Below are 26056 nucleotides of genomic sequence, written 5' to 3' on the forward strand. Positions count from 1 at the left end.
TTAATAGGGTCCCTGAGCAGTAGCTGGGAACCAGACTGTTTTATTTTCCTGTTGGGATTAATACGAGCGAAAAAGGGAGTCTGTGGGTTGGTGGGCTATAAGGGCTCTACAGTGTCACAGACTAAGATACTGAGAAGAAACATCTCCTCAGTTTAATTTTTAATATGAGTCCAGGAAACACTGTCATCACCCCAAGGAGCAGTGAAATAAGCATATTTTCTTCATCACGCTACCACTCCATAACAGAGTGTAAATCAGACTCTTATGAACGTGCTCTCCAAAGAAAACTTTAGAATAAAACATTTATGGCCTGATTCTCCTGCATGTTTCCAAAAAGAACGGCAAACAGCTGGCAGGGCCAGAGGGCCAGGGGGATTTGGGCGGGTGAGGAGGACAGGCCCTGGTGGGGTGGGGGCCTGGGCTGGATGAGCTCATGCTGGCAGCTGGAGGTCAGAGGCTGAGCCGCCTGAAGAGCTCGTCTGTCCCAGGAGAGGGAGGGCTGTGCTTCACACTGACATAACCTGCACAGTTCTCTCTTCAGCCCTGGGGAAAGCTGGCTGGCCGCCTACGATCGAGGCTGTAAGGAGACCTGAATTCTACTTGAAGGCTGCCCACTGCCCATTCTCCTCCCTGCAGATTTGCTCACAGACAATTTGACTCTCGAGTATCTGGGCTGCTGAGCCCAGGTCTGTGTGAACAGGACCCTCGCTTAGTCCCATGGTCTGCTCAGGAGTGGACAAAGTCACACACAGGTCAAATCTGGCCAGTTGCTGCTTCATGCTTTTGTAAATAAAGTTTTATTGGCATCCAGCCATACTAACCTAATTACTGTTGTCTCTGGCTACTTTTACCCACAAGGGCAGAGCTGAACAGTTGTGACAAAGACCACATGGCCCTCAAAGCCTAAAATATTTACTATCTGGTTCTTTACCGACAAAAGCTTGCTGGTCGTGCTCTAGGACAAGCCTCCAGTTCCTGCCCTTACCTCACTGGACCAAGAGTTAGGACTAAAAAGTCATAGCTGTGCCAAAAGCTTAACAAGAAATCCCTGGAAATTATTAAGGGAAATGGTCCAAAAAAGGGGGTGGGGGGGTATGGTGGGCATGGGAGAATAGCATTCACAAAAAGGCTCCAGTTTAGGGAATGAAAACCTCAAAACACCAGCGAGGGAAGGGGAAGTCTGTAAAGGTAGCTATAGGATATACTTCTTACCTAATGGGGCTTCACAAGTTTCAACTTGGAACAAGTTTCACCTTTGAACCAATAGATTTAGCCCTTGAGCCTTTTTTCCCATGAGGAAGAGTCATAGGTGGGTCTCCATTCACTTCTTTTCTCTCTAGCCTTTCGCCCCATACAAGAGTCAATTTGCTCGATGGTCTTTGGTCAAAGGAAGGTGCCAATAGCTTCTGTGGATCCCCTTTTTCTGTGTGAGTTTGTAAGACCAACGTCATCTTCATCTGGTTTTGCACAAAATGTACAACATTCACATCCCAATGATCCGTCTGTTCTGCCTTCAGGCAGAAGGTGCTCCCTACATAATGAGAGGCTGCAGGAGGGATGGACTTCAAAACCCCATTTTGTTCAACTCAGTGTGTCCATTCATCCATCCATCCATCCATCCATCCATCCATCCATCCATCCATCCATCCATGCATGCATGTGTCTGAGAGCCCTTGTGTAGAGGCTCCATGCTAGACACTGCGGGTACAAAAGCAGCAAGCACACCTTCTGTCTTAGCAAAGCTCACAGGCTGTCAGGCTGGCAGATGATGACAAACATTATCAGCAAACTGGACAGACACATGAAAAGAAATGAAACTAGACCAGTTTCTTACACTATATACAATAATAAACTCAAAATGGATTAAAGATGTAAATGTAAGCGATTAGTTCGTTCATTTATCAGTCTTACATTTAAATATTTAATCCACTTTAAGTTAATGAATGTCAACTGTAATATATATATATATATATATATATATATATATATATATATATAGTCACAGGATGTGGAGTACAGAATGAGAAAACCATCAACAAAATTAAAGGATAACCTACTGAATGGGGGAAGATATTTGCCAATGATACATCCAATAAGGGGTTAATATCCAAAAAATATAAGGAATTCATACAACTTAACACCAAAAAGACAATTAGATTAAAAAAGGACAGAGGACCTAAATAGACATTTCACTGAAGAGCATATACAGATGGCCAATAGACATAGGAAAAGATGCTCAACGTCATTAATAATCAGAGATACGCAAATTAAAATCACAATGAGATATCACCTCCCACCTGTCATAATGGCCATCACCAATAAATCAACAAACAACAAGTGCTGGTGCGGATGGAGAGAAATGGGAATCCTCGTGCACTGCTGGTGGGATTGCAAATTGGTTTAGCCACTATGCAAATCAGTATGGAGAGTCCTCAAAAAAAATAAAAGTAGCAGTACCATATGACCTAGCAATCCTATTTCTGGGAATTTATCCAAAGAAATCTGAAACATTAATTTGAAAACATATATGCATCCCTGTCTTCATTGCAGCATTATTTACAATAGCCAAGATATGGAAGCAACCTAAGTGTCCATCAATAGACGAATGGGTAAAGAAGAGTGATATATATAAAACAGAATATTACTCGGCCATAAAAATAGAATGAAATTTTACCATTTGAATAAAATAGGTCAGATAAAGACAAATGCCACATGATTTCAGTTATATGTGGAATCTATAAAACAAAACAGAAACAAACTCATAGATACATAGAACAAATTGATGGTCAGTAGACAGGAGGTTGGGGAGTAGTGAAAAAGGTGAAGGGATTAAGAAGTACAAATTGGCAGTTACAAAATAGCCACAGGGATGTAAAGTACAGCATAAGGAATACTATAGTCAATAATACTGTAATTACTACGTATGATGTCAAGCGGGTACTAGACTTACAGGGGGATCGTTTCATAAGTTAAATAAATGTCTAAATGTCTAACCACTATGCTGTACACCTGAAACTAATATAAGTTTGAATAGCAACTGTAACTCAAAACTTAAAAAAGAAATTTAAAGTAAAAAAAGAAAAGAATGGTGGCCACATCAGCCTCGGTGTGGGAGCTCAGGGGAAGCGAGGGCAGGAGGTCGTGTCAGGGAAGGCTGCTGGAAACCCCCTACCCTGAGCCCTGTCCAGATGTTGCCTGCAGGTGGAGAGCAGGCTGTGCAGACTCAGCTTGGAGAGAGGGCAGACAAGGTGTACTATGGGGAGCGGCTGGGCCTGGCCTGGGACGAGAGGGGGGCAGGAGGTGGCTAGGAGATCCAGGGCCAGGGAGGGAAGGTTCGGAACTTCCTTATCGTCCTCCCGTCTAGAAATAACGTGCCTATGCACCAAAGCCTCGACATACGGAAGAGCCAGAGGAAGCTGACCTCAGTGCTCCTTGGGGCCCGTTCTTGCCTCCTTTCCTCGTTTCCTTCCAGAGGCAAATCAACCTTCCCAGCTCTCTCCTGCCACGACCTTCCCTTGTGGTGATCTACTTTTTGCTTCCTACTGTCTATGCTCTATGGCATGCAGCTACGTTCTTGTCTCCTGGCGGACCAGGTGGGTCCTAAAGCTGGCTCCATGATGAACCTCTACTTGTACCTGCCACAGGTTGTTCCTTTAACAAAGGCTCAGCAAACTTGAGAGGATGGACTGAGGGAAGCAGCATCTCACCTGCATTCTTGCGCCAGCACGGGCACACCCAGAACTCCCAGATGCCAAGGGGATACCAGGGACCATCCCTGATGCAGGCCTTTCTGGTCTGACAACAGACGGCAGAAACCTGTGGATATGGTGTCTGTCATGTTGTAGAAGCAAAAGAAACACAGTTGACACCTAACGCCATGAATGCCACGAACAAAAAGCCTGGCAGCTGATAAAAATAGAGCCAGGCCACTGGCAACCACAGTGTTCTCTGTTCCCACCTTAAAGGCAGGCCGGTAAGTCACATACGTACATCAATTCCCAGATTTATTGAAGAAAAGTCTTCTCGCACAAGGTCCTCAGGATGAGATTTTTATTTTTTATTCATCCCAAATTCATTTGTTTATACTTTTTCTCCTTATAAGGCATGGAATTAAATTTGTAAATTTCTCTAAGTGCTAAAATTAAGTGCGGGTTCTCTGCCATGCAGGAGTCAGCAGCGGTCCTGTGTCAGTGTGTTCAGCCCTCCCCCAGCACCGCCTCCTGCTGAGAAGTCCAGGGGGGCTGGGGGGCAGAGATAAGACCCAGCCAGCAGGGGAGGAACTGCCCTGAGACAGACAGCTGCCCACTCCAACCATGGCTGGTGTGGGGTGTATCATAAAGATGCCCGGGAGCTCCAGGCAGAGTTCTTGTCACTTCTCAGACACTGGGGAAGACATCGAGAAATGTTCTCTTTTGATGTTTTCTCTGCTGATTGTCAAATACGTCCCCTTCCGTTGATTTTAAAGGGCACTTTCCTAGTCTCAAGGGTTTCTGTTTGCTTATTTGAAATCAATTTGTAAGCCATCGGGCTCTGAAACCGAGAAACTCACGAGGTCTGGTAAAAGAGCCTGTTTTTGGCTGGACAGGCTCAGTCCGTGTGAGGTCTCAGCTGCTTTGCAGAGAGCACCCAGAACCTGTTGGGGAAACTTTCCCAAATGTGGGGAGCTCAGTACCACAGAACCAGCATTCGCCACATGAGCAGTCCAAGAGCAACTGTCATGGGAACGCTGGCCTTGGGTTTTAAAAGTGCTAGCTCTTCCCACGCAGCCATTGTCTGCAGACAATGATTCCACTTCTGTAAGTTCCCCCACCTTTGTGTTAAACAGTTAAAAACTGAGAAGAGATACAGAGACGCTGGGGGAAATGGTGTCGCGGGTGCTGTTTGCCAACATTCAGGGTTGCCTCCCCGTGGGCACCCGCTGCTGCGGGGCTGTGGGACTGGCTTTGGCCCTGAAATATGAGCAGGAATCACATGTGTCACCTCCATGCGGAAGCCTGTAGGGGCCATTGCACTAGTTGCCACATTTCCCACACCTGCCACAGTGACTGGAGACATTCTAAACTAGAGGTCCACAAGTGTTTTCTCTACAGGACCAGAAAATAAATATAATATTGTAGGCTTCTAGGTCATATGATCTTTGTCACAATGAGGCCTACCCCTCTGTGTGGCCTGAAAACAGCTGTGTAAATGTGTAAATGAGCAGGTGTGGCTGTGTTCCAATAAAATTTAATTTACCTCAACTGGTAGTGGGCCAGACTTGGTCTGCAGGTTTCGGTTGGTGTCCCAGGAGAGGGCGCTGTGGAGCTGGCCCTTAGCAGCTCTTGAGGAACACACAGTACGGGTGAGAAGTAAGCCTCTGAGGGTTTGGACTGCTTGTTACTGCAGCATAACCTGGCTCACACTGAAGGATACAGGGCACCCAGAGCAATCCACTAACGTCCCTCAGGCAGTTTGGTGATGACTTCAGTTACCTGTTAGATTTCTTACTTGGTTTATGAGGGAACTGTTCTAAAATATAAGTAATAATTTTCTAATTTGATCCAAGAACATTTATAAACAAATAATTGGATTTTTAAAAGTGCAGTCAGCTTAAATAGCCTGTTTTCCTTTCTTCTACTAATCCTCACACCACCAGCAGAAAGGTAACATGTGGGTGCTGCTCCATTATTCCCGAGAAACTGAGCTGACCCTCTGACCTCTCCAAATGGCAGGGAGAAATAATTCATAAGGGTGAAAATGTGAGCAGGGTCGGCCATCTGAGGCTCAGGCCCACCACACACCCCTGGGAGCCCCTCAGCTGGTCACCTTGCAGCTGTGCATCTCTGCAGCCACTGACTCAAGTCCCAAGCCCTCAGGAGCTGGTAATGGTGTGTAAGCCACGTGGCAATTCTGGTGTCACGTTGTTTCATGGGCAAGACCATTCAATATTCAGTGAGGCAGATATAGTCCCATGCCCACCCAAGGATACGCGGAATGGGTATGAACCCCTGCTAAGAGCCAGGGGTCAGGACAGAAATGAATGATACCCAGTCCCTGAAGGACTTCAAAATCCAGGGGGATAGACATGTACACAATGACAAAGGAACATATTCCATGACAAACGTATGGGGAAAGTCCTGCAAGCACAGAGACAAAGCAGGAATTAATCGGGTTGATAGATAGCTGACCTGGAGGCCTGGAGAACTGCAGAGGGAAGTGCACACTTCAGGTGGCTGCAGAGGCTGGGCAGGGGTTTCCATGCAGGATGGTCTGTGTGTTTGTCGCACAGTGGGCAGGATGAGAAGGGAGGAGGGCAGGCAGGAAGCAGGCATTGCCTGGACAAAGGAATTCAACACCACGGTCTCGGTGAGGGGTCAGCCAGACCCAGACCAGTGGGGGGACACAGACAGCAGGTCTGTGCAGACAGCACGGGAGTGGACAGTGACAGGTGCGGGGGCTGGGAACACAATCTGGGGCTGTGTTTGAAGGGCTATGCAGGCCAAGCTAAGGAGCTTCCCGTCTATCCTAAGGCAGTGGGGAAGCTCTAGAAACATTTGTGGGTAGATCAGCCTGATTACAGATGGGTTCACGAGTGCACCCTAAAAGCAGGGAGTTAGGAGTCTTTTGATGCAGTCTCGGTGCGGGCTGAGAGGGGCCTTACCCAGGCGGGGAGGTGTCACGGTGAGAAGCGACTCCCTAGCTGTGGCTAGGACGCAGTTTGCCTGATGTGCACATGCTGCTCCACAGTCCAGCTCCCTGACAGGTAAGCTGGGGCTGCATGACGAGTTCTGGCTAACCAGAGAGGTGGCTGCAGAGAGCTGGTGACCAGAGAGGAGAGGGGCTCCTGTTGTTTCTAGGCTGAGGCAGCCAAATGCCCAAGTGCCTCCTCTATCCCCTCTTCCTGTGGGAGGCCATGGGCTGAAGATGGTATAGCTCCAAGAGGAAGCAGGTTGGACGCCAATCACCACCTGAGCACGTCACCCAAGACAGCCACCAGACCCACTACACAAGCACATGACAAATGTTCACTGTGTTAAACCACAATGGGGTCTGGAACTGATTGTTACAGCACATGACCTCCCTCATCCTGACAAATCACAATCCGAGAAAAATTTTGGAGTTAGCGCTGAGACCCTAATGGCAGAGGTGAGAGGGAGAGCAGCATTTGGAACTTGCAGTCTTCGCTTCAGAAATTTGTGAGAAGATGGAATTAAGAAGGGGATGCAGGTTTGAGGAAAAAGGAGAGTAGTTATTCTGACATATATTGAAATTGAGGTACCTCTCCCGGTGAAGCCGTTAAGTAGTAAGAAAAAGAATCTATAGTTGAGAAAAGGTCTTGGAGGGTGGAATTGAGGCAGTTTGGGGTTCAGTGGTTGATTGGGAGGGAGCCCCATGGGAGAGCAGGCAGATGGTGGAAAGGGAAGGCCGGGGGGTGGGGGCATCAATGTTCATGAGAGAGTTAGAGAAAGAGGAGCCAGTGGAGGAGGCAAGAACTGTGAGAGAAGCGTCCCAGAAGCAAAGGCAGGAGAGGCTCAGGAAGGCAGTGTTGTCCACAGTAGCCAGTGTTGATGAGATGTCAAAGAGGAGAAAGACGGAGCAAGGGCGCTGGACCTGGGCACTGGTGACCTTGGCCATCTAGGTTTCGGCAGCAGGGGTGGCAGTAGAGGGTGGATTGCAGAGTTGAGTGTGTCCAGTGTGAGAAAGCAGAAGCATGTTAGTGATAGAAGAATGAGATGGGGGCCTGTCATGCAGGGTGTCATACGGGGTCTCCTGTCCTGCTCCCCACATAAGAACGCAGGACATGGTGAGGCCAAAAAGGAACACTCACAGAGCCATAGGTAGGGGAGTCACACCACTACAGTCTTGCTGGCGGCTGGGTTGGAGACACAGGAAGCAGGAGCCACACTGTCCGCAACCCACCATCCTAACTGCAATCCGCGCTTGCCAGCTCAGCCACCATCTCCTTGCTAGCCCCCATTTTCTGCTCGCGTAGCCACGGCAGTTGTATTAGTGGCCAATGGCTCACTGGTTACAGCTGACGGCCAACTAGCCACAGCTGATGGCCATCCAATCACAGTTGATGGCCATTTACTACCCGAGTGAGCACCTTTCTATGTGAGGGCAAGAGCCTGGAAACTGCACTCCTGGGACTGTCCCCACAGGGCCTCGGTATCAATGCTGGGAGAAGACGATGCAGGAGGGAGAAGGGACAACTCCCTCTCCCCTTCTCTGCCACGGCCAGCAGCCTGGCATGGCATCTCCACAGCCCCTCACCGTGCCCATGGCACCCTCCAGGAGGGGGCAGCATCCAGGCAGCAGCAGCCACTCACTACTTTCCTTCTAGTCACCTGCTTCCACATCTTCTTCCCTGGGCCCTGAGCTCTCAGAACAAAGCACTGGGACCCCGAGTCTGGAGCCTTTAAGACTTTCCCGTATGGCTGTTTGGTGGCACAGAAACCTTCATGAGACCCAGGCGGCTGCCCCCAGAATACTGCAAAAGGAGAGGGGAGCACAAATTCAAGGATCTCCCACATCTCCCACCCTCCCATCACCACTGCAGACAAGCTCTGAACTGGGGGAGGACATCAAATTAGTGCCTTTTAATTTCAAACCCAAAGTCGAAGCACTCTTCCTTTTCTGCTTTAGAACTCCCTCCTCCCTACCTGGACCCGTTAGCTAACATTACACAATCGCCACTTTCCCCTTCATTTTCCATCATAGCCGTTCCTTCCTTTTCAGTGTCAACATCAACATAGCCTCAGCCTCAAGACTTTTTTTTTGTAAAGGGCCAGAGAGTCAACGTTTTAGGCTCTGTGTTGCATTGTGTCTTCCTCTTCTTCCTTTACTTCTTCCTCTATTCCTACTCATCCCTTTCCCTCCCTTCCTTCCTTCCTTCCTTCCTTCCTTCCTTCCTTCCTTCCTTCCTTCCTTCCTTCCTTCTTTCCCTCCCTCCCACCCTCCCTCCCTTCCTTTTCTTTCTTTCTTTTTCAAACAACCCTTAAAAATACAAAAATCATTCTTAGTGCAAGAGCTGTACAAAAACAGCCCCGAAGGCCGTAGTTTGGCAGCCCCAGGCGTGGCACGCTGTCCTGGCAGCTGCAGCAGCTGGAGAGCTCTGACTATCATCCTTTAGCACTACTCCATCTCTTCCCTTCCCTTCCACACTGCTGGGACAGCATGCTGGCCCTAAGTCTAGGCCAAGTTCCCCAAGCCCCAGAGAACCACTGCCCCTCTGGCCTGGGCATCAAAATGAGGCCTGTGAAGTAAGCCTGAACCCAGCTGGACTGGGAGCCCAGGCCCCGCTGTTTGTTACATAGCCTCCCTGCACACAGGCCTAGCTAATACATAACACCCACCCTCCCTCTCTGACTTGGTTTCATTGATGGGGTGGGCCCTGGGGTTGGGATGTTTGGAAGGCCTCCCCCGTGGCATGGCACACACCACACAGGAGTCTAGGCAGCCAGGATGATGGCCTGGCCTGCAGCAATGCCTCCTGGCCCTGCTGTATGTCCCCTACACTGTCGCCCTCGAGCACAGGGACAAGACAAGCCCTTCCTTGCTTTTGGGTCTCTGGTACCAAGCACAGGCCCTGCACAGAGAAAACCATGTTACATTTCTGTTGAAATCCTCCAGTCAACTCCCTCTGGAGCCCAGTGAAGGGAAATGTTCTAGGCTGACCAGCTGTCCTGCTGTGCCGGGTTTTAGTGCTGAAGTCCTGGAGCCCGGAGAACCCCAGTCCTGGGTGCACCAGGATATGGGTCACCCCCTGCAGACTCAGGCCTGGGTTCAGGCAGGACCTGTGGCACAGCCTGGAGCATGAGAGAAGTGCTGCGCTGTCTCTGAGATAGGCTGGTGGGTGTCGAGCTGGCTGCACCACTCACAGAGAGGTGTTGGGGGGACAGGAAGGGGCTCTAAGGTCACCACACCCAGACCACACCCCAGACCAATCACTTCAGTGACTGGAAAAGCTGTCCAATTTCTTCTCCCGGAGCCTCAGTTTTCTCGTCTGTTAAATGAAGCAACAGTGGTACCTCCCCAGCCGAGACGCTGTGAGGGCCAGTGCTAGGTGGCCCAATTTGTTTAGTCCTCCAGGTGATAGTGATGGCAGCCAAGGCTGAAACCTACTACAGCATGTTCCAGGCGGGGTCCTCAGATTTCTCTGGTGGTGGATGCACGAGGCCAAGGGCACTGAACCACACACAGCCTGTCCCTGGGGACGGACCAGCAAGGGCTCACAGTCAGGCGTGGACATTAACCCATAGGGACGCTAACCAAGCCCAGGCCTCTGAGACGGAGCTGGGATTGCAGGCAGTCTCGGCCCCACCCACCCCTTATCTACCACCAGCTTTCTGGAACCTTCCGCTTGGTGCCACAGCAGAAAGAGAATCTCGGAGCAGAGAGCAGTGACTAGAATAGAGGAGGGGCCCAGAGCCCTGAGTGTTGTATCTGACATCTTGGGGCTCGTGACACGCTCCCTGATTCTCCGAGCAGCAGAAAGAACCACCACAGACAACACTAACATGCACACCTGAGGAGAGGCCAGTCTGTGTCCTCTCACTTCACCCTGACAGCAAGTCAGGTGGGGAGGCACCGATATTTCTCCATTTAACATGTGAGGAAACAGGCTCGAGGGGCAGAGACTGGACAGCTTTTCTGGGTCATGAGGAGCAAGGACAGTGTTGAACTCAGCTCTTAATGGCAGCTCTACAGGCTCAGAGAGGCTCAGCAACTCCTAGGGCGACACAGCGAGTGGGCAGGAGACTCTCTGCCCTACCCTGTACGGTGCTAGGTCCCAGTCTAAAAGAGAAAGGGCAGGACGGAGGCAGGCCACCTCACAGAGCACCAGCCGTGCTCTGCAGGGACCAGCAGGCATTTTCCCACTTCCTCTCCTTTGGTTTGAGGCCAGCCCTGAGCGTTTTACAGAAGAGGAAGCTGAAGGGTTAAGTGAGATCCATGCCCTGGACTCCTGTGCACACACTCCTGACAGGGCCGGGGGGCAGCGAGGGCGGCTGGGTGAGCACAGCCCTGAGTGTTATTTACACCCTGTGGGCCTCAGTGTTCTCATCTATGAATGGGAATAAGTAAACCTGCTGGTTCTCCGGATGACGAGGTGTGCCACACAGTGGAGGAAGCTGAGATATGCCAAGAAGCCCAGGCAGGGGAGGGTGGGGGGCGGGGGAGCGGGGAGGAGACGCGGGTGGAGCCACTGGTAGAGGCGCGGGTGCAGACCACAGACAGAGCCCTGGGCAGTCCTGCACCCCAGAGGCTCTCAGGTGGCTGCTAGGACCCCAACCTTCAGGCTTAACAGTGCTCACTGCATTTTGTCAGGACTACTGTATCTTAGCGCCATTTCTATAGAAACCACAACTCCTGCACTTCCTTTCCATTTTATAGGAACACAAAAGCCAGCTAGAAGAATCAGTGATGTTGACGAGCCCTAACTCAGCCACCGAGAGGCTCCCTTGTCCACACAGCTCACCCAGGACATGGCTCGGCCACACCAATGCTGTGTGTGTGTGGCCGTGAGTGTGGGTGTATTTGATTTTTATTCGGTTCATGTTCCTCCACAGGGTTTTAGAATCAACTCAGTTAAACGGCAGCAGGACCATCTCCTGTTGGATGGCCCTTTCTGATCTGTGGTTGCACAAGGGGGTCACATCAGAGCCCATCTAACAGAGGGACTCGGCTGGAGCCACTCATCTGAGGTGTCACACACCAGCCTGGCTGGGAACAGGGACACAGGCATGGCTGAGCCCAGCCACCCTTCTCCACTCCAGCTGGCAGCTCGTCCAGGGCAGCAGACCAGTTGCTCAAAACTTTGTACAGAATATTGTGCAATGTTCAATGAGAGTTCAGTAATTATCAATGACAATCACCCTTGCTCTCCAGAAAAAAACATGGCGGGTCCCAATACCCAAGGTCTTACAAAACTTCTGCCCTCATGGTCCGAGGAGCCCTGGGTGTGCAGGTGAGGGGGTGCACATGCGTAGATGGAGCTGGCCTGGGTTCTAGATGACCAGCCTTATCATCTCACAGGGGCCAAAAAAAACTGTCCTGTCAGTGAAGACATTCTGTGTCACAGCCTGGATAAGCACACCAAGTCTTGAGGGGCCTGGGGATGACAGGGGGTTGCTGGACACTCGCAGGGGCCAGCACTGCCCCATGGGCCCTGGGCACCAAGGAGCATGGGTGCTCCTGCTTTGCCAGCCTGGAGCCTGTCCCCACGATGCCAGGCTGGCACGTGGTGCCGCTGTTTGTGGACGAAGGCATACCTGAAACGGTGCTGTATTTTTCTAGATGCATGGTCACAAAGCCCTCCTCCCGCCAACGCGCCCCCCCCACACTCCCTGCCCCAAGCACAGGGCTCTGAGACTGGGTCCTCCGTCCAGAGCACATCCAGCCAGGGGATGGACATCTCAGTGTGACACCTGAGGTGAGCAAAGTGACACAGAACCAAGAAGGCAGCATTGGACCAGAGGCAGAGCCGAGGGGCTGGTCTCTGGTGCAGCCTGACCACAGACAGCATGCTGGGGCCTGCAGGACACAGCATGTGGCAGCTCATCCTTACTGCCCAGCTGCTCAGCCTCACCCCTACGTCTCCCAGTAGTTGAGTTTAATTGGGATGGACAGACAGGTGGAAACCGCTTTACTTGACCTCTTGCCCTTTGCAAGGAGCTGCATTCAAGTCCAGAGCCCGGCCACAACTTTCACTTCAAGTCACATGACTGGAAAATGGGTCCCAGGAACCCTCATCTCTAACATAAGCTAATCCAGCACTTAATTCTTTGTGGAACAAAGTGGGGCACACATGTTTAAAACATCTGTTTCCTTCCTGTTCTGGGGCTGTCTAAAGCAGAGCCAGACTGCAGAGCTGGGAACACTCCCTCTGCCGTAGTAACTCAGAGGCTGAGGGGTGAGGAGGACAGAGAGGTGGAGACAACACGGAACCAGACCCCGAAGCCATGCCTGTAGAAGCCACGTCCCAGGGCAGGAGGAAAGTGCCGGGGAGCTCAGCTAATGTCTCTGGGCCCTGCGTGCTCATTTTTGGAATCCCCCATGAACACTGAGGGTGGGAGCCTTGGACCTAGCACACATGATGACAGGATGCAGAGATCAGATGCCCTGGTGGCCCCGGCTGGCTGTTGGGGAATAAGGTCCCTCCCCTTCCTCCCCTTATCCCCTCCGATGTCCTTTATCTTCCTAGTGGAAGTGGAACCAGTGCCACGTCCAGAAATAGAAGGCATTTATACAAATAATAATAAAAGTACTAAACAATGTAATCAATTCTGGTTCTGAGCTCTGGCCCTTTCACTCTTTGTTGAAAGGGAAAGAAATTGGCAAGGGTTATAGAGATGCTAAAAGCACCTTAACACTAAACCAAGACATTCTCCGTGACACAATCAGGTAGACTGAATGCAAACTAAGATGGGATAATTTTCTTGCATGGTGAGCCAAATATTCAAAGGCTGTGTCACGGACCGTTACAAAGCACCTCACTGAACACTGAGAGTCTCGGTCACATATTTACTCTGGTAGTGACAGGTATACACACCACCGAGGCTTTGGGGGGTGGGCGGTCCCTGGGGCCAGGCAGCGAGAAGGGAAATAGTTCACCCCAGAGGGTGTGTTGCCTGGCTTCCTTCATGCCAGTTCAGGGGACAGGACGCTGAGTTCAGAGCTGAGGATGGAGCCCCCAGCCCCAAGGAGGGAAGCCCAGCGCCTCCCGGCCCATGCCCCAAGGATATTACCTGGGTGGGAGCGCTGCAGGACAGATGAGCCAGGTCCCCGATCCTGGCTGCGGCTCGGGGATCACTAGAGCTGATCAGAACAGGAGCACTAATTTCCATGGAATGCCTGTGGCTGGCGGCCTGCGAGGACCTGTGTGTCACGCTGAGCGCAGTGAAGGAGTGGCGCTTCTTGGCATTCTTCTTGCCGTCCACACGCTGCTGAAAGGCACTGACTGCCCCTGTGCTGCTTAAAGTGGGACCCGGGGCCACACTGGCCACCGCACCAGGGTCGGAGGGCAATGAGGCATGGCAGCCAGACACAGCAGCTGGGCAGGGCTTGTCCATCTCAATAAGCTGCTTGGCAGAGTCGTTGAGCTAAGTGAGAAAAAGGGAGAGGGGGGTGGCTTCATTAAATAATGATCACATGCTGCGTCCAGCTCTCTGAGCTCCCCCAGCCTGCAGTCACATTTAAAAGCTGACAATGTGTTCAAATTGATCAGATCTTTCTAACAGGGCATCCAGTATGAATGATGCAGTAAAAAAAAAAAAAAAAGAAAGAAAAGAAAAGCACAACAAAGGCTGGAGTGACATCTGCAGATTTAATTGAAAAGGTTTTTCTGGAACAGCTGTGTTTTCTAAGGGCTGGCTACCACATGTGCCCCAATATAGCCCCAGTGTTTTCCTGAGCTGCCCATTTCTGAGGTGCGAGGTACAGACCTGCAGAGAGTGAGAGACCACAGAGAGAAGAGCAGGGAACGCCCAGCCATCGCCTGATATTCACCATGACAACAGGTTCCTGGCCTGCTTTGCACAATGAGGTCACTCTGGTAGGAGAATTCAAGGCATGTGACCAGAACGCACTTCCTAACCACTGGCGACTGCAGGTGGCAGGAAAGTCTGGCCACCTGCCTGGGACCCCTGGATGTTCTTTTCAGTGAAAACCCAGAGCTGACCTGACTCTGGTCCGTGAGGAGTCAGTACTGCATTAATGCCAGCGATTCAGCAAGGACCCCTTCCCTCTCCCCTGACCTGCTCCATAAAGTAGCAGGTGCTTTTAGAGGAAAGAGTTTGATCCCAGTGGAGCTTATCAGGGCTCAAGTCCATGACGGCCTGAGGCAACCGAGCATCAGGACTCGGTGGCTAACAAGGCTTCTGTCCCAGCTCTGCTGGTGGTGGCTGCAGGGCTGTGGGAGGAGAGACGCCCTGTTCTCCCGCGGGGGGTCCACCAGGGCCTCAGGTTACATGAAGGGTCAGTCCTAGGGGCCATAGTGTCTCTAACTCCTACACTTGGAGCAAGTTTTTCATTCAAGGTGTATGATGGAGACCCTTCCCTCTCGGGATGTACTTGGCTCAACCTCGGTTCATGCCTAAACATGGGACTTATAGTGACTGAAAGAATGAAGTGGAGAGAGCTAGTTTCTGTGTGTTCAGTGTGGCCAGGAAGAAAATTGGATGTGAGACTCAGCTTGCAACCATCTCCAAACGATGGGTTCAACGAATGCCATGATGCTAGACAAAAGCCTGTAAAATTCCATTCTTTCTGCCTCATCCTTTCAGAAGTAGCTCAAGAAACTGAGTCAAGGTCAGCTAGCTTTCTGGGGCCCTACCCTGGGAAGCACAGAGTTAAACATGAGGGAACTCAGGCCCTTGCTTTTTGCTTTCCCCTCACCTGACAAAAAGGGTGTGGGTGTCATGGGCTCAGAGGAGGCCTTCACAAGCCTCTGTCCTGCACGACTGGGCAGCAGCAGACACCGTAATACCCACACCAGCAGGCGTGGGCGCCCCAGCACTGCCTATTGACAGCCAGTATGCAGCCGGACCCGACTGCGGCCCAGAGCACAGCCCGGCCAGAGCCTGCTGGATTCCCAAGGCTGGCTGAGGCACCATCCCTGCTCAATCCTTTTCCCTTTCCAGACACCACATTCCCAAATGTCTCACCTACGGACATAAGCTCTGTGTGGTCCCTACAATGAAACACCCTGACAAAAGTCACTGCAGGCCTTGGCTCTGCTCTCTCAAGGCGTTTGATGGAGAGGCCTGAGACCTTCCCTCACCTGACCCGGAACTGGTGAAAACAGCCAGCAGCCCGCAGGCTGGGTTCTTGCAGGTGGACAGAGAAGTCCCCAGCCCCACTCTATTTATTTTCAATGGGTTCAACGATGGAAAGTCCCCTCTACTCTGAAAAAGCACCTGTTTTCCTAAAATTTACTTCCAGATCAGGGCCTGTTCATGGCTTTCCTATGTGATCAAGGGAAGCACAGGTGTGCCTTTCCCCAACAGGCCTACAAAGTGAGGTCTCAGGTCGCTAGCTATGGCCAGGCAGACCAGACCTGTACTAACTGCTGGCAGAGCTAACTGATGTGTTCCTGACATTGCCTGAGCCACATGATAATAAAGGTAGAAAAGTAAAAAGTAGAAGTAGAAAGACAAATGCACCATCTCAGGTCGTCTTTCTGCCTACCTGCATTCCAGATGTGTGTGTGTGTGTGGGGGGGGGGGGTTGGAGGATGGCTGTGCACAGGAGGTAGAGACAATATTCCCACCACAATGCCGGGGATTTCCAGGGCCGAGCTGGCCGACAGGCCTTACGCCCAGCGACCCAGAGTTTCAGTGTGTCCAGGCAGGGCCAGTGCCCCAGGCCATCCCCAAGCAAGTCTCACATGAGTGCCATGGGCTCAGAAGTGGCCCTGGAGTCAGTCCCCTGTTTAGGACATGGGACAGGCCTGGACTTGGTCAGGATGGTCCACCCACATTTTTTTCTGCCAGGATGGGACAATGGCATGGAGTGTCCCGGGGAGGGACCCCCAGGGTAGGAGTGAAGGACCATGGAAGAGAAGTAAGGCACACCAAAGACTAATCTCTCTTCTTCATACTTGGCCAAGCTGTGCTGCTCTGGGAAATGCTCAGCGAGGGAGCCCCGAGCATATAAACTGCACCCTACATGCTCCACTGCCTCCCACACTCTGGCAGCGTGCAGCTTCCCCTGCACCAAGGCCACTTCCCAGGCTAAAGGCACTTCCGATGGAGAGGCCTCTGGCTGCTGGCAGAGCACAGCAGGTCAGGTAGGTTTTCCAGGCCAGCTCCTGACTCCCTCCCTGGAGTGCATGGCTACCTCCCTCAGCACTCACTGCCAAGGTCAGCCCCCTTGCCCCAGAGGTCAGGGGAGGAGGCATAACACAGAGCCCTGCTGGAACACCAACACACCTGCAAGCCATATGGGGACAGAGAGGGGCAAAGGGAGGCCAAAGCAAAGACTGTGCAATGCAGTTTAGTGCTGAGGGTAAGGCACAACCTGAGATGCCAGTTTAGAGAAGGGGTGAGTCAACAGAGGCCACTGTAGGGAGCAGTTTGAAGCCTTCCTTAGGGAATGGACTGAGCAAGGTCGGGAAGGATGCAGAGGGTTCCCATGGGAGCAGGGAGAGGACGTGGACAAGGAAATCCACTAAGGCTGGAGGTGCTTGCAGGCAGGGAAAGGCAAACTGCAGCCAGCTGTGGCTCTGCAGGTCAGGGGTGCAGGAGCCACACCCATGCCCTTGGCTGAGCCCAGGTGGGCTGGAGCCAGGTGGGGGCTGGGCCAGGAAGGGCCATGCCACCACACAGTGGAGTCTGGCCTCAGGCCTGGATTAGGAGAGTCCCTTAGCCCTGAGCCGGTGGAGGAGGACACCAGGTTCTCACTCAGCATACACTACTAGGGTTTGCAGTGGGTAGCATCTTGATGAGTTAGGAAAAAAAAGAAAAAAAGATAAAGCCCCTCTGAATGTAAGTAGTGACAGCACCGGAGGTTTCACCTCTGTGGATCACACACTGCCTTCAGACTGGCCCAGGCACAGGGCTGTCAGCATTTTCATTACAAATACCTGTCTTTCAGAGGGAGGTTATGAAAAACTCACTCCAGGCTCCAAAATGTATGATCTAAATCCAGGATTATTTCCTTTGAAATGCTTCCTCCAACTAGGCTCAGCTGTTTTGCTCTAGTTTATGGCTCTCATTCACTTGCTTCCTCAGCAGTGCTACTAGCTCAAAGAACAAAGCAGGGCCCGTTCCCTCCCATAGCCCTTTGTGGGGTGCTCCAAAGAGTCCAGCTCCTGGACCCCAGTGTTCTGCACCCACCCTACAGGGCCAAAATCAAAACAGAAGCATAAAGGTACAATGCCTCCCATTTATCAGCATCGGAACGGTCTAAACACTACCTGCCATGTGTTTTTATATTCCCGAGGCAGGGCTCAGATAACTCCATCCTTCCCCAAAGCAACAGGCCTGGACTGTCTCACTTACGTCCCCCATGACACTGTTGACTATTAGAAACTCCATCTTCAAAATCAGGCAATCCCGGCCCTGACAGGTCACGTGTGCGCACACCCAGAACACACAGCCATGCCGGGAGCCAAGGCAGGGCCGCCAAGAGCATGGCCTCACCGGGCCCCTCGGCAGTGCCATCTGCGCACGGATCGCCGCGCAGCCCACCACCAGCACTTGTCAGTCCTCAACACGTCCCGTCCCCCAGGGGCCGCTCCCAAAAAACTGCAGTACCCTTCTTGAGGGAGAGCTAGGGTGCGGCGGTATCATGCCTTTCTCACTCATGCCTGAACGAGCCGCAGCCCACAGTGGGTGCTGAAGTGAGGGCCAGTGCACTTCCATGACAGATAGTACTTTCAACAAACCGTAGGAAAAGTAAGAATTTCTGTTTCCAAGTGGTGAATTCTCAACATTTCATCAGCAGCTCTAGAGCCCCTCACATCTCTGCAGGAAGCAAGGGAACTTCCAGTGAAAGGCCTCCTGATGAGAGAAACAGTTCAGTTTTATCTTCTTTACTGGGGACACGTGGCTTCTTGTTGGAGATGTATATGATAAAATTACCCAGTAATTGACCCCCCACGCCTGGAGCCCCTGGCTTGCTAGACTTTGATAAGTACAGTGGCAAACAGACTGGGTGTGGTGGAATCCAAGACGACTGTTGTACCTCTGGGACTTGGTCCTGGAGGTAAAGCTCATTGTCCAGGGACGCTGCCACCCCCTTTTCAACAAGCTCTAATTAGCCATGTGGCAGGACGCTCAGGGCTGGACCTGGCAGCTAGCGGCACCAATGCTGTCCCAGTTGGAAAGCCTCTTTCTGGGTAAACACACCCATTCGCGTGGGCCCATTACTCCAGGACACCCGCACTTCCCAGCATCTGTCCATGACAGTGGCTCCTGAATCAGATCTTTTTGGAGCAGCCACATTTTCCCATTTCCTCCTGCTCCACTGGGCACAGTCTCCTCTCGCCCACAGGCCTCCTCCACATGGTGGGGAAACCAGATGACTGCTCCCCCTGAGTAGGAGTGCAGCCCTACCTCACGGGGCCTGGGGGATCCTGGCCATTAGCCTGAGTGTCCTAGGGGAGAGCTGAGGAGACAGTGAACAAATGTGGGAGGTGTCCCTTTCCTTCCCCCACAACCAGAATGCTAGTGTTCTGTGAGTGGCTACTGACTGCCAACTACGAAGGGGTAGAGTGTGGTGAGGTGGACAAGTGCTTCCTGCCTTAAGATGTGCCCCTCCCCCAGCCAAGATGGTCATCTGGAAATGAACAGGCTCTGTGGCTCTGTCTGTCTATGTGGGGTCACCTGTTTTTCGATGGATACCTCCCACGCACACAGACAGGCACACGCAGACACACACTAGGCTTTCTTCGTCCACGTAACACAAGAATCCGTCTTCACCAATGAATCCAGTAACTCTAATTTTGAACGTTTTTGATGGAAATAGAAGACATCTACAACTTCCAAACAAAATGGAAACAAACTGGTGGCCCCAATAATTAAGTCTCGATGAGTTTGTTCATTTATCAGAGGATTGTCATTGGCTCCTGGAAAGGAAGGCACCCACCATAGGGCCTGCTCCCTCTTACTCTGTGGGGATCCCTCTGTGGGAGGCAAGCCACGATCTACATGCTCCTGGGAACATGGCATCAGATGGGGGAGGTCAGCTCACACAGTCAGACACGTTTTCCTCCAGCACAGTCCAGTCTTGCCAATGGGATAGTAATGGTCAGCCAATGCTGCTCCCCAACAGGGACTCTGTGTTTGGCCCTTGTGGCTTAGCGACCATCTTCCCAGGACTTTGTCTCACGAACTTTATTAGCTCAGATGTGATATTCCTCCACAACCACAGAAACATCTAGAAATACAGGAAGAACTTAAGAGTTTCTTTTTTCCATTGTTTAAACAGTTCCCCACAGGCGCTCTCTCATGGGCGGTTTTACAGGAGCCCTGAGATCCCCTCGGTGAGCCTGAAGCCAGCACTGGAGTTGGTACTTGGTCCGGAAAAGTGTCAGACCTGGGGGCCTGGGCAGAGCAAAGTTACCTAAAAACCATGAGTTATGACTAAGAGAACTTTAAACTGAAAGTGTGGAGGAGGAATTTTTTTAAAAAGGAATATGGTTGGGAAACCAGACATATAAGATATCACATATAACAAGAAAGGAAGGACATTGGGGTGGGTGGTGCCCAGCAGTTCTTAAGAAAAATAACAGGGAAAGTGATGCGCACAGCAACCCCTCTGTCCTAACCCACAGGAAGGAAGTCCAATCTCAACACATCGGCAGCAGGAAGCAAGGGGGCTGACAAAGGAGCCCAGGAGACAAAGCTGCTGCTCTTGACAGACCCCATTTGACTAGCAAGCTTCTAGAACTCTGCTTTGCAACTTGTAGCTTCACCCTACTCACAAAATAATCACATGACCAAAGATAGCAGCTTCTGCGTGGCATTTCCTTTAATGCACTACTCTCACAGTGCGCTGAGTTCAGAATGGGTCACCACACAGGGTACTTGGCCTATTATTCCTTAGAGCGTCACAAAACTCAGGAGCGGAGAAAGAAGGGCCTTTACCTGCCTGAAACTTTTGTCAAGAGACATCTCTGGAACTTCCTGCTTTGGCAAGATGGGCAGGCAAAGACTGCTGAGCTGCAATGATCAGTGCTTCTTTGTTGTAAAACACTTCATGTTTTATAAGACTAAACTATCAGCAGGGCCGGGGATCAGCAGAACAGAATCATTTCCTTTGAACTCTGGCATGCAGCACCCCACTGATTAAAGGCTGGAACACAGCTACAGCCTTTGAGGAGAAAATAAGGGCTCTGGATGGTTGCCTGAGCCAGTCAAAGCAAGTGGCCTGGTGATGACCACCAGCCAACCATATCTGAGATCTACCTTCGTCACCACAAAGGCTCATCTGACCCTTACACCAACCTTCTGAGGCCATATCAATATGGTATTTTACTGATGAGAAAAGTGTGGCTCAGAGAGTTTAAGTGCCTTGTTCTAAATCATACAGTCAACAAGTGGCACCATAATTGTCACTCACACCTTTTCTACCACATCCCATTGCATCTGCCGTCATTTGCTTTTACCTCAGAGTGTGGGGATGCTTTTCTGATCTTTAGGTTAAAAATTAACATATCCACTGAGCTCTATACCTGCCTTTGGCAATTGGAGGGTGTTGGGTTCATTTTAGATATTCATATATTGGTCTTTAGAAATCAGAAACACTCTTTTGGCATGAAAATTAGGTCAGGCAAATTCTCACACTGGGAGGACGGACTCCAGCTACAGTTACCAAGGGTGGAAGACCATTTCTGTTCCTTCCTTTTATTTCGATGATATGGTGGTGAACTCACAGCTGTTAACAATGCCACACTTTTATTTACTGAGGAAGTTGAACTCTAGACATTTGTAATACCACGTGCCAACACTCTGGGACTGACATTGTCCCATTCATTCAACAGATATTTGTTGTTCAACTGTTATGGGAGGGATTTTACCCTTGAAGTGATTCCCATCCTCAGAATTAGGTATTTTACAAAGTGATAATGCCAGAGCACTGCAGTGGGGTAATGGAAACCCAGAGGAGAGATAGGCTGCCCTGGCTGGTGGAAAGCCCCCCATCTGACCCAAACCTCACCCAGCACAAGGGAGCTGCCTCTTTTCCATTCTGTCCTCTCTGGGTTTGTGCTCAAGCCTTGCTCCTCCTCTCAGGGTGACTGAAGCGTACAGGTGAGGTTCTAGTTATGTTGCCAAAGTGGGCTGGAGAACTGAGGCAATTATTCAGATAATGGAGGTTTAAAACAAGAAATATCCAGGAGTTAAGATGAACAAGAAAACAATCCCATTTACAATGGCATAAAAACAAACACAGAGGAATAATTTTAATCAAGGAGGTAAAAGACCTGTACCTAGAAAACTATAAGACATTGAAGAAAGAAACTGAAGACACAAATAAATAGAAGGATATACTGTGCTCATGGATTGGAAGAATAAACATTGTTAAAATGTCCATACTACCCAAAGCAATCTACAGATTCAATGCAATCACTATCAAAACACCAATGGCATTTTTCACAGAACTATAACAATTAATCCTAAAATTTTATGGAACCACAAAGGACCCCAAATAGGCAAAGCAATCTTGAGAAACAAAAACAAAGTTGGAGGTATCATATTACCTGATATCAGACTATACTAAAAGCACATAATAATCAAAACAGCATGGTTTTGGCATAAACACACACACACACACACACACACACACACACACACACACACACACACTCCAAAGGAACAGAACAGAATGCCCAGAAATAAACCCATGTCTATATGATCAATTCATCTATGACAAAAGAAGCAAGAAAATACAATGGGGTAAAGACGTAAAAGACAGCTTCTTCAATAAATGGTGTCGGGAAAAGTGGACAGATACATGTGAAAAAATGAAACTAGACCACTTTCTCATACTACATATGTATATATATATATATATATATATATATATATATATATCTAAATATCTATGTCTATGTCTCTCTCTCTCTCTCTCTCTCTCTCTCTCTCTCTCTCTCTCTCTATATATATATATATATATATATATATATATATATATATATATATATATATATATAAAACGTGTGTGTGTATATATGTGTATATATATATATATATATATATATATATATATATATGTTATATAAATTAAAGACTTAAATGTAAGGCCTGAAACCATGAAACTCTCAGAAGAAAACAGGCAGTGAACTCTTTGACATTGCTCTTAGCAATATTTTTTTGGATATGTCTCCTTGGGCAATGAAAACAACAATGAGAAATAAAGAAATGGGACTACATCAATCCGAAAAGTTTTCACACAGCTAAGGAAACCATCAACAAAATGAAAGGACAACCTACTTAATGGGGGAAGATACTTGCCAATGATACATCCGATAAGAGGTTAATATCCAACATATATAAGGAATTCATACAACTTAACGCCAAAAAAAAAAATTCGGTAAAAAAATGGGCAGAGGACGTGAACAGACATTTTTCAAAAGAGGAGATGACCAACAGACACATGAAAAAATGCTCATCACTAACCATCAGGGAAATGCAAACCAAAACCACAATGAGCTATCACCTCACACCTGTCAGAATGGCTAGCTTCAATAAATCGACAAACAGTAAGTGCTGGAAAGAATGTGCAGAAAAGGGGACCCTCGTGCACTATTGGTGGAATTGCAAGTTGGTGCAGCCACTATGAAAAACAGCATGGTGGTTCCTCAAAAAATAAAATTAGAACTACCATATGACCCAGCAATCCCACTTCTGGGTATTTATCCGAAGAAATCCAAAACTAATTTAAAAACATATATATACCCCTATGCTCATTGCAGCATTATTTGCAATAGCCAAGATATGAAAGCAACCTTGGTGTCCATAGATAGATGAATGGATAAAGAAGAAGTGGTCCATATGTAGAGTGAAATGACTAGGCCATAAAAAAGAATGTAATCTTACTCCTTACAACATCAATGGACATAGAGGGTATTATGCTAAGTGAATTAAGTTAGAGAAAAACAATCACAGTATGATTTCAGTTATATGTGGAATCTAAAAAACAAAATAAATGAACAAACAAAACTGAAACAAACTCAGATACAGAGAACAAATTCATGGTTGCCAGATGGGAGGGTGGGGTACGGGAATGGGTGAAAAAGGATTAAAAAGTACAAATTGCTAGTTATAAAAATAGTTACAGGGATGTAAAGTACAGGATAGGAAATACAGTCAATAACATTGTAATAACTATGCATGGTGTCAGATGGGTGCTAGAGTTAACAGGGTGATCACTTCATAAGGTATATAAATGTCTAATCTCTATGTTGTACACCTGAAACTAATCTCATATTAGGATGTCAACTGTAATTGAAAAATAATAATAAAAAAAGACAAAGGTGTAGATCTGAACTGTGCAGACAACTGTCTAATCTTGCATGTAAAGATTGAGTATAGGCAAGGGTTTTGGAAGAAATGATAACTAAAAATTAAAGTATGGAAAAGGAGAAGTGGAATTCATTTCAGCATCCTGTTCTCATAGACTGGACAAAATCCCAACTCGGTCGCCTGCCAGGCCACTTCCCATAAGGACTTGTCATTCCACCAGCCTCTGGAATAACGTGGAGAGCAGGGGTTCTTTCACCTGCTCCATGGTGTTATCAGCTCTGAGGGGTCATCTGGCGAAGCTATGGACCACCTTCACAACCAGTCCCCGCCCCTTGCTCTCATGAAGACAGTAGCATTCACATGTAACCCGTGTGACCTGTGATCCTGCTGCTGGCCCTGACAGTGTCTTTCTGAGAATCAGAGGGGCACACTGGTTCACTACTGACACATGGGACATGGCCACGAGTCCAGGCAATGACCTCACCACCACCACATGGGCCTCCCAAGCCACCCCACAACAGAAGGTCAGCATGTTCTTATTGGTGAGGGGGTCCCTCCACTACAGCCAGAAAACAAGCACAGCACTCCCTTTTTCTGAGCTTCTGCTCAAAGTTGTCATCCCTTACTTCCTGGGCATTCACCCCAATTAACATGGGGTGACGCTTCCCCTTTGAGGTCAGCCTCTTAATACTATACAATGTTCCTTCCCGGTGTCAGCGATCATGTGCTTATTTAGTATGAAGGCCTGCGAGACAGAAGATTTCAGAAAGAGTTGGACACAAATTAAAATAAGAGAACAGACAACTTCACTCATTTGTTAAGAACATGTGCAAGTCACAAAAAGGCCATGAGTAGCAAAGAGTTAAAAACAGCTCCTTAGCTGGGTGTGTTCTATAACCAGAGGAACCATTTGTTAGAAGCTTTTTTAAAAAAGATTTTTATTAAAATATAGCTACCATACAATATTATATTAGCTTCAGGTGTACACCATAGTTATTCAACATTCATATTCCTAAAGAAGTGATCACCATGATAAGTCCAGGAACCATGTGACACTGTACTATGCTATCACAACATTATTGACTAAATTTCCTATATTGTATATTATATTCCCATAACTTATTTGTTTTATACCTGGAAATTTGGAGCTCTTACTCCCCTTCACCTTCCCCCCCGATTTCTTTTTAATTTTTAAATTATAGTTGACATTCAATATTATATTAAGTTCAGGTATATAGCACAGTGGTTACACATTTATATAATTTAAGAAGTGACTAGTCTAGTGTCCACCTGTTACCACACATAGTTATTACCATATTATTGACTATATTCCTTATGCTTTAGTTTATATCCCATGATTATTTTGTAACTGCCAATTTGTACTTCTTTTGAGTGGTTACCCTTAAGTTTATGTAAAAGAAAGTTTGATATTTACAGTATTCCATTTTCTTCAGCACGCTTACTTTCTCCATTCCCATATTCCGGTTCAGGCCTTTATTCTCCCCTTTTTATGTTTTGGTTGCCACAAACTGTCCCTGTTGATGGTGGTCGAATAGCCTCCTTTAGTATTTCTTGTAGTGCAGGTCGTGTATTAGAAAATTCCCTCAGCTTCTGTATGTCTGGAAAGGTCTTTATTCCTTCTTCATATCTAAAGGATATCTTTGCTGGATATATTATTCTTGGCTCATAATTTCTCTCTTTCAATAGTTTGAATATTTGGTTCCACTCCCTCCTGGCTTGTAGAGTTTCTGCTGAAAAATCTGATGATAATCTAATGGGCTTTCCTTTGTAGGTTACCATCTTCTTTTCCCTGGCTGCCTTGAGGATTCTTTCTTTGTCGTTGATTTTAGACAGCTTCAATACAATGTGCCTTGGAGAAGGCCTGTTGGGATTGAGGTAATTAGGTGTTCTATTTGCTTCTTGGATTCGAGGATCCAGTTCTGTCCACAAGTTTGGGAAGTTCTCATCAACAATTTGTTTGAATATATTCTCTGTTCCCTTCTCTCTTTCTTCTCCTTCTGGTATGCCCATTATTCTTATATTGCTCTTTCTGATGGAGTCAGAAAGTTCTTGTAGAGTTCTTTCATTTCTTTGAAGTCTCAAGTCTC

At 48.7% G+C, this 26056-nt stretch overlaps 1 protein-coding gene across 2 annotated transcripts in view; it reads right to left on the reverse strand.

Moving 5' to 3' along the window:
• SH3RF3 (SH3 domain containing ring finger 3) overlaps window positions 1-26056 on the reverse strand; it is a 365943-nt gene that overhangs the window by 88541 nt on the left and 251346 nt on the right. Inside the window, exon 4 of one of the 2 annotated variants that reach the window (XM_019715016.2) lies at window positions 13728-14081. The exons of the other annotated variant lie outside the window; for it this stretch is intronic. Coding sequence (XP_019570575.2) covers window positions 13728-14081 — 354 coding nt within the window. The remainder of the gene's footprint in view (window positions 1-13727; window positions 14082-26056) is intronic. 2 annotated transcript variants of the gene reach the window in all.

Source organism: Rhinolophus sinicus, linkage group LG05 (genome assembly GCF_036562045.2).
Source record: "Rhinolophus sinicus isolate RSC01 linkage group LG05, ASM3656204v1, whole genome shotgun sequence".
NCBI classification, from domain to species: Eukaryota; Metazoa; Chordata; class Mammalia; order Chiroptera; family Rhinolophidae; genus Rhinolophus; species Rhinolophus sinicus.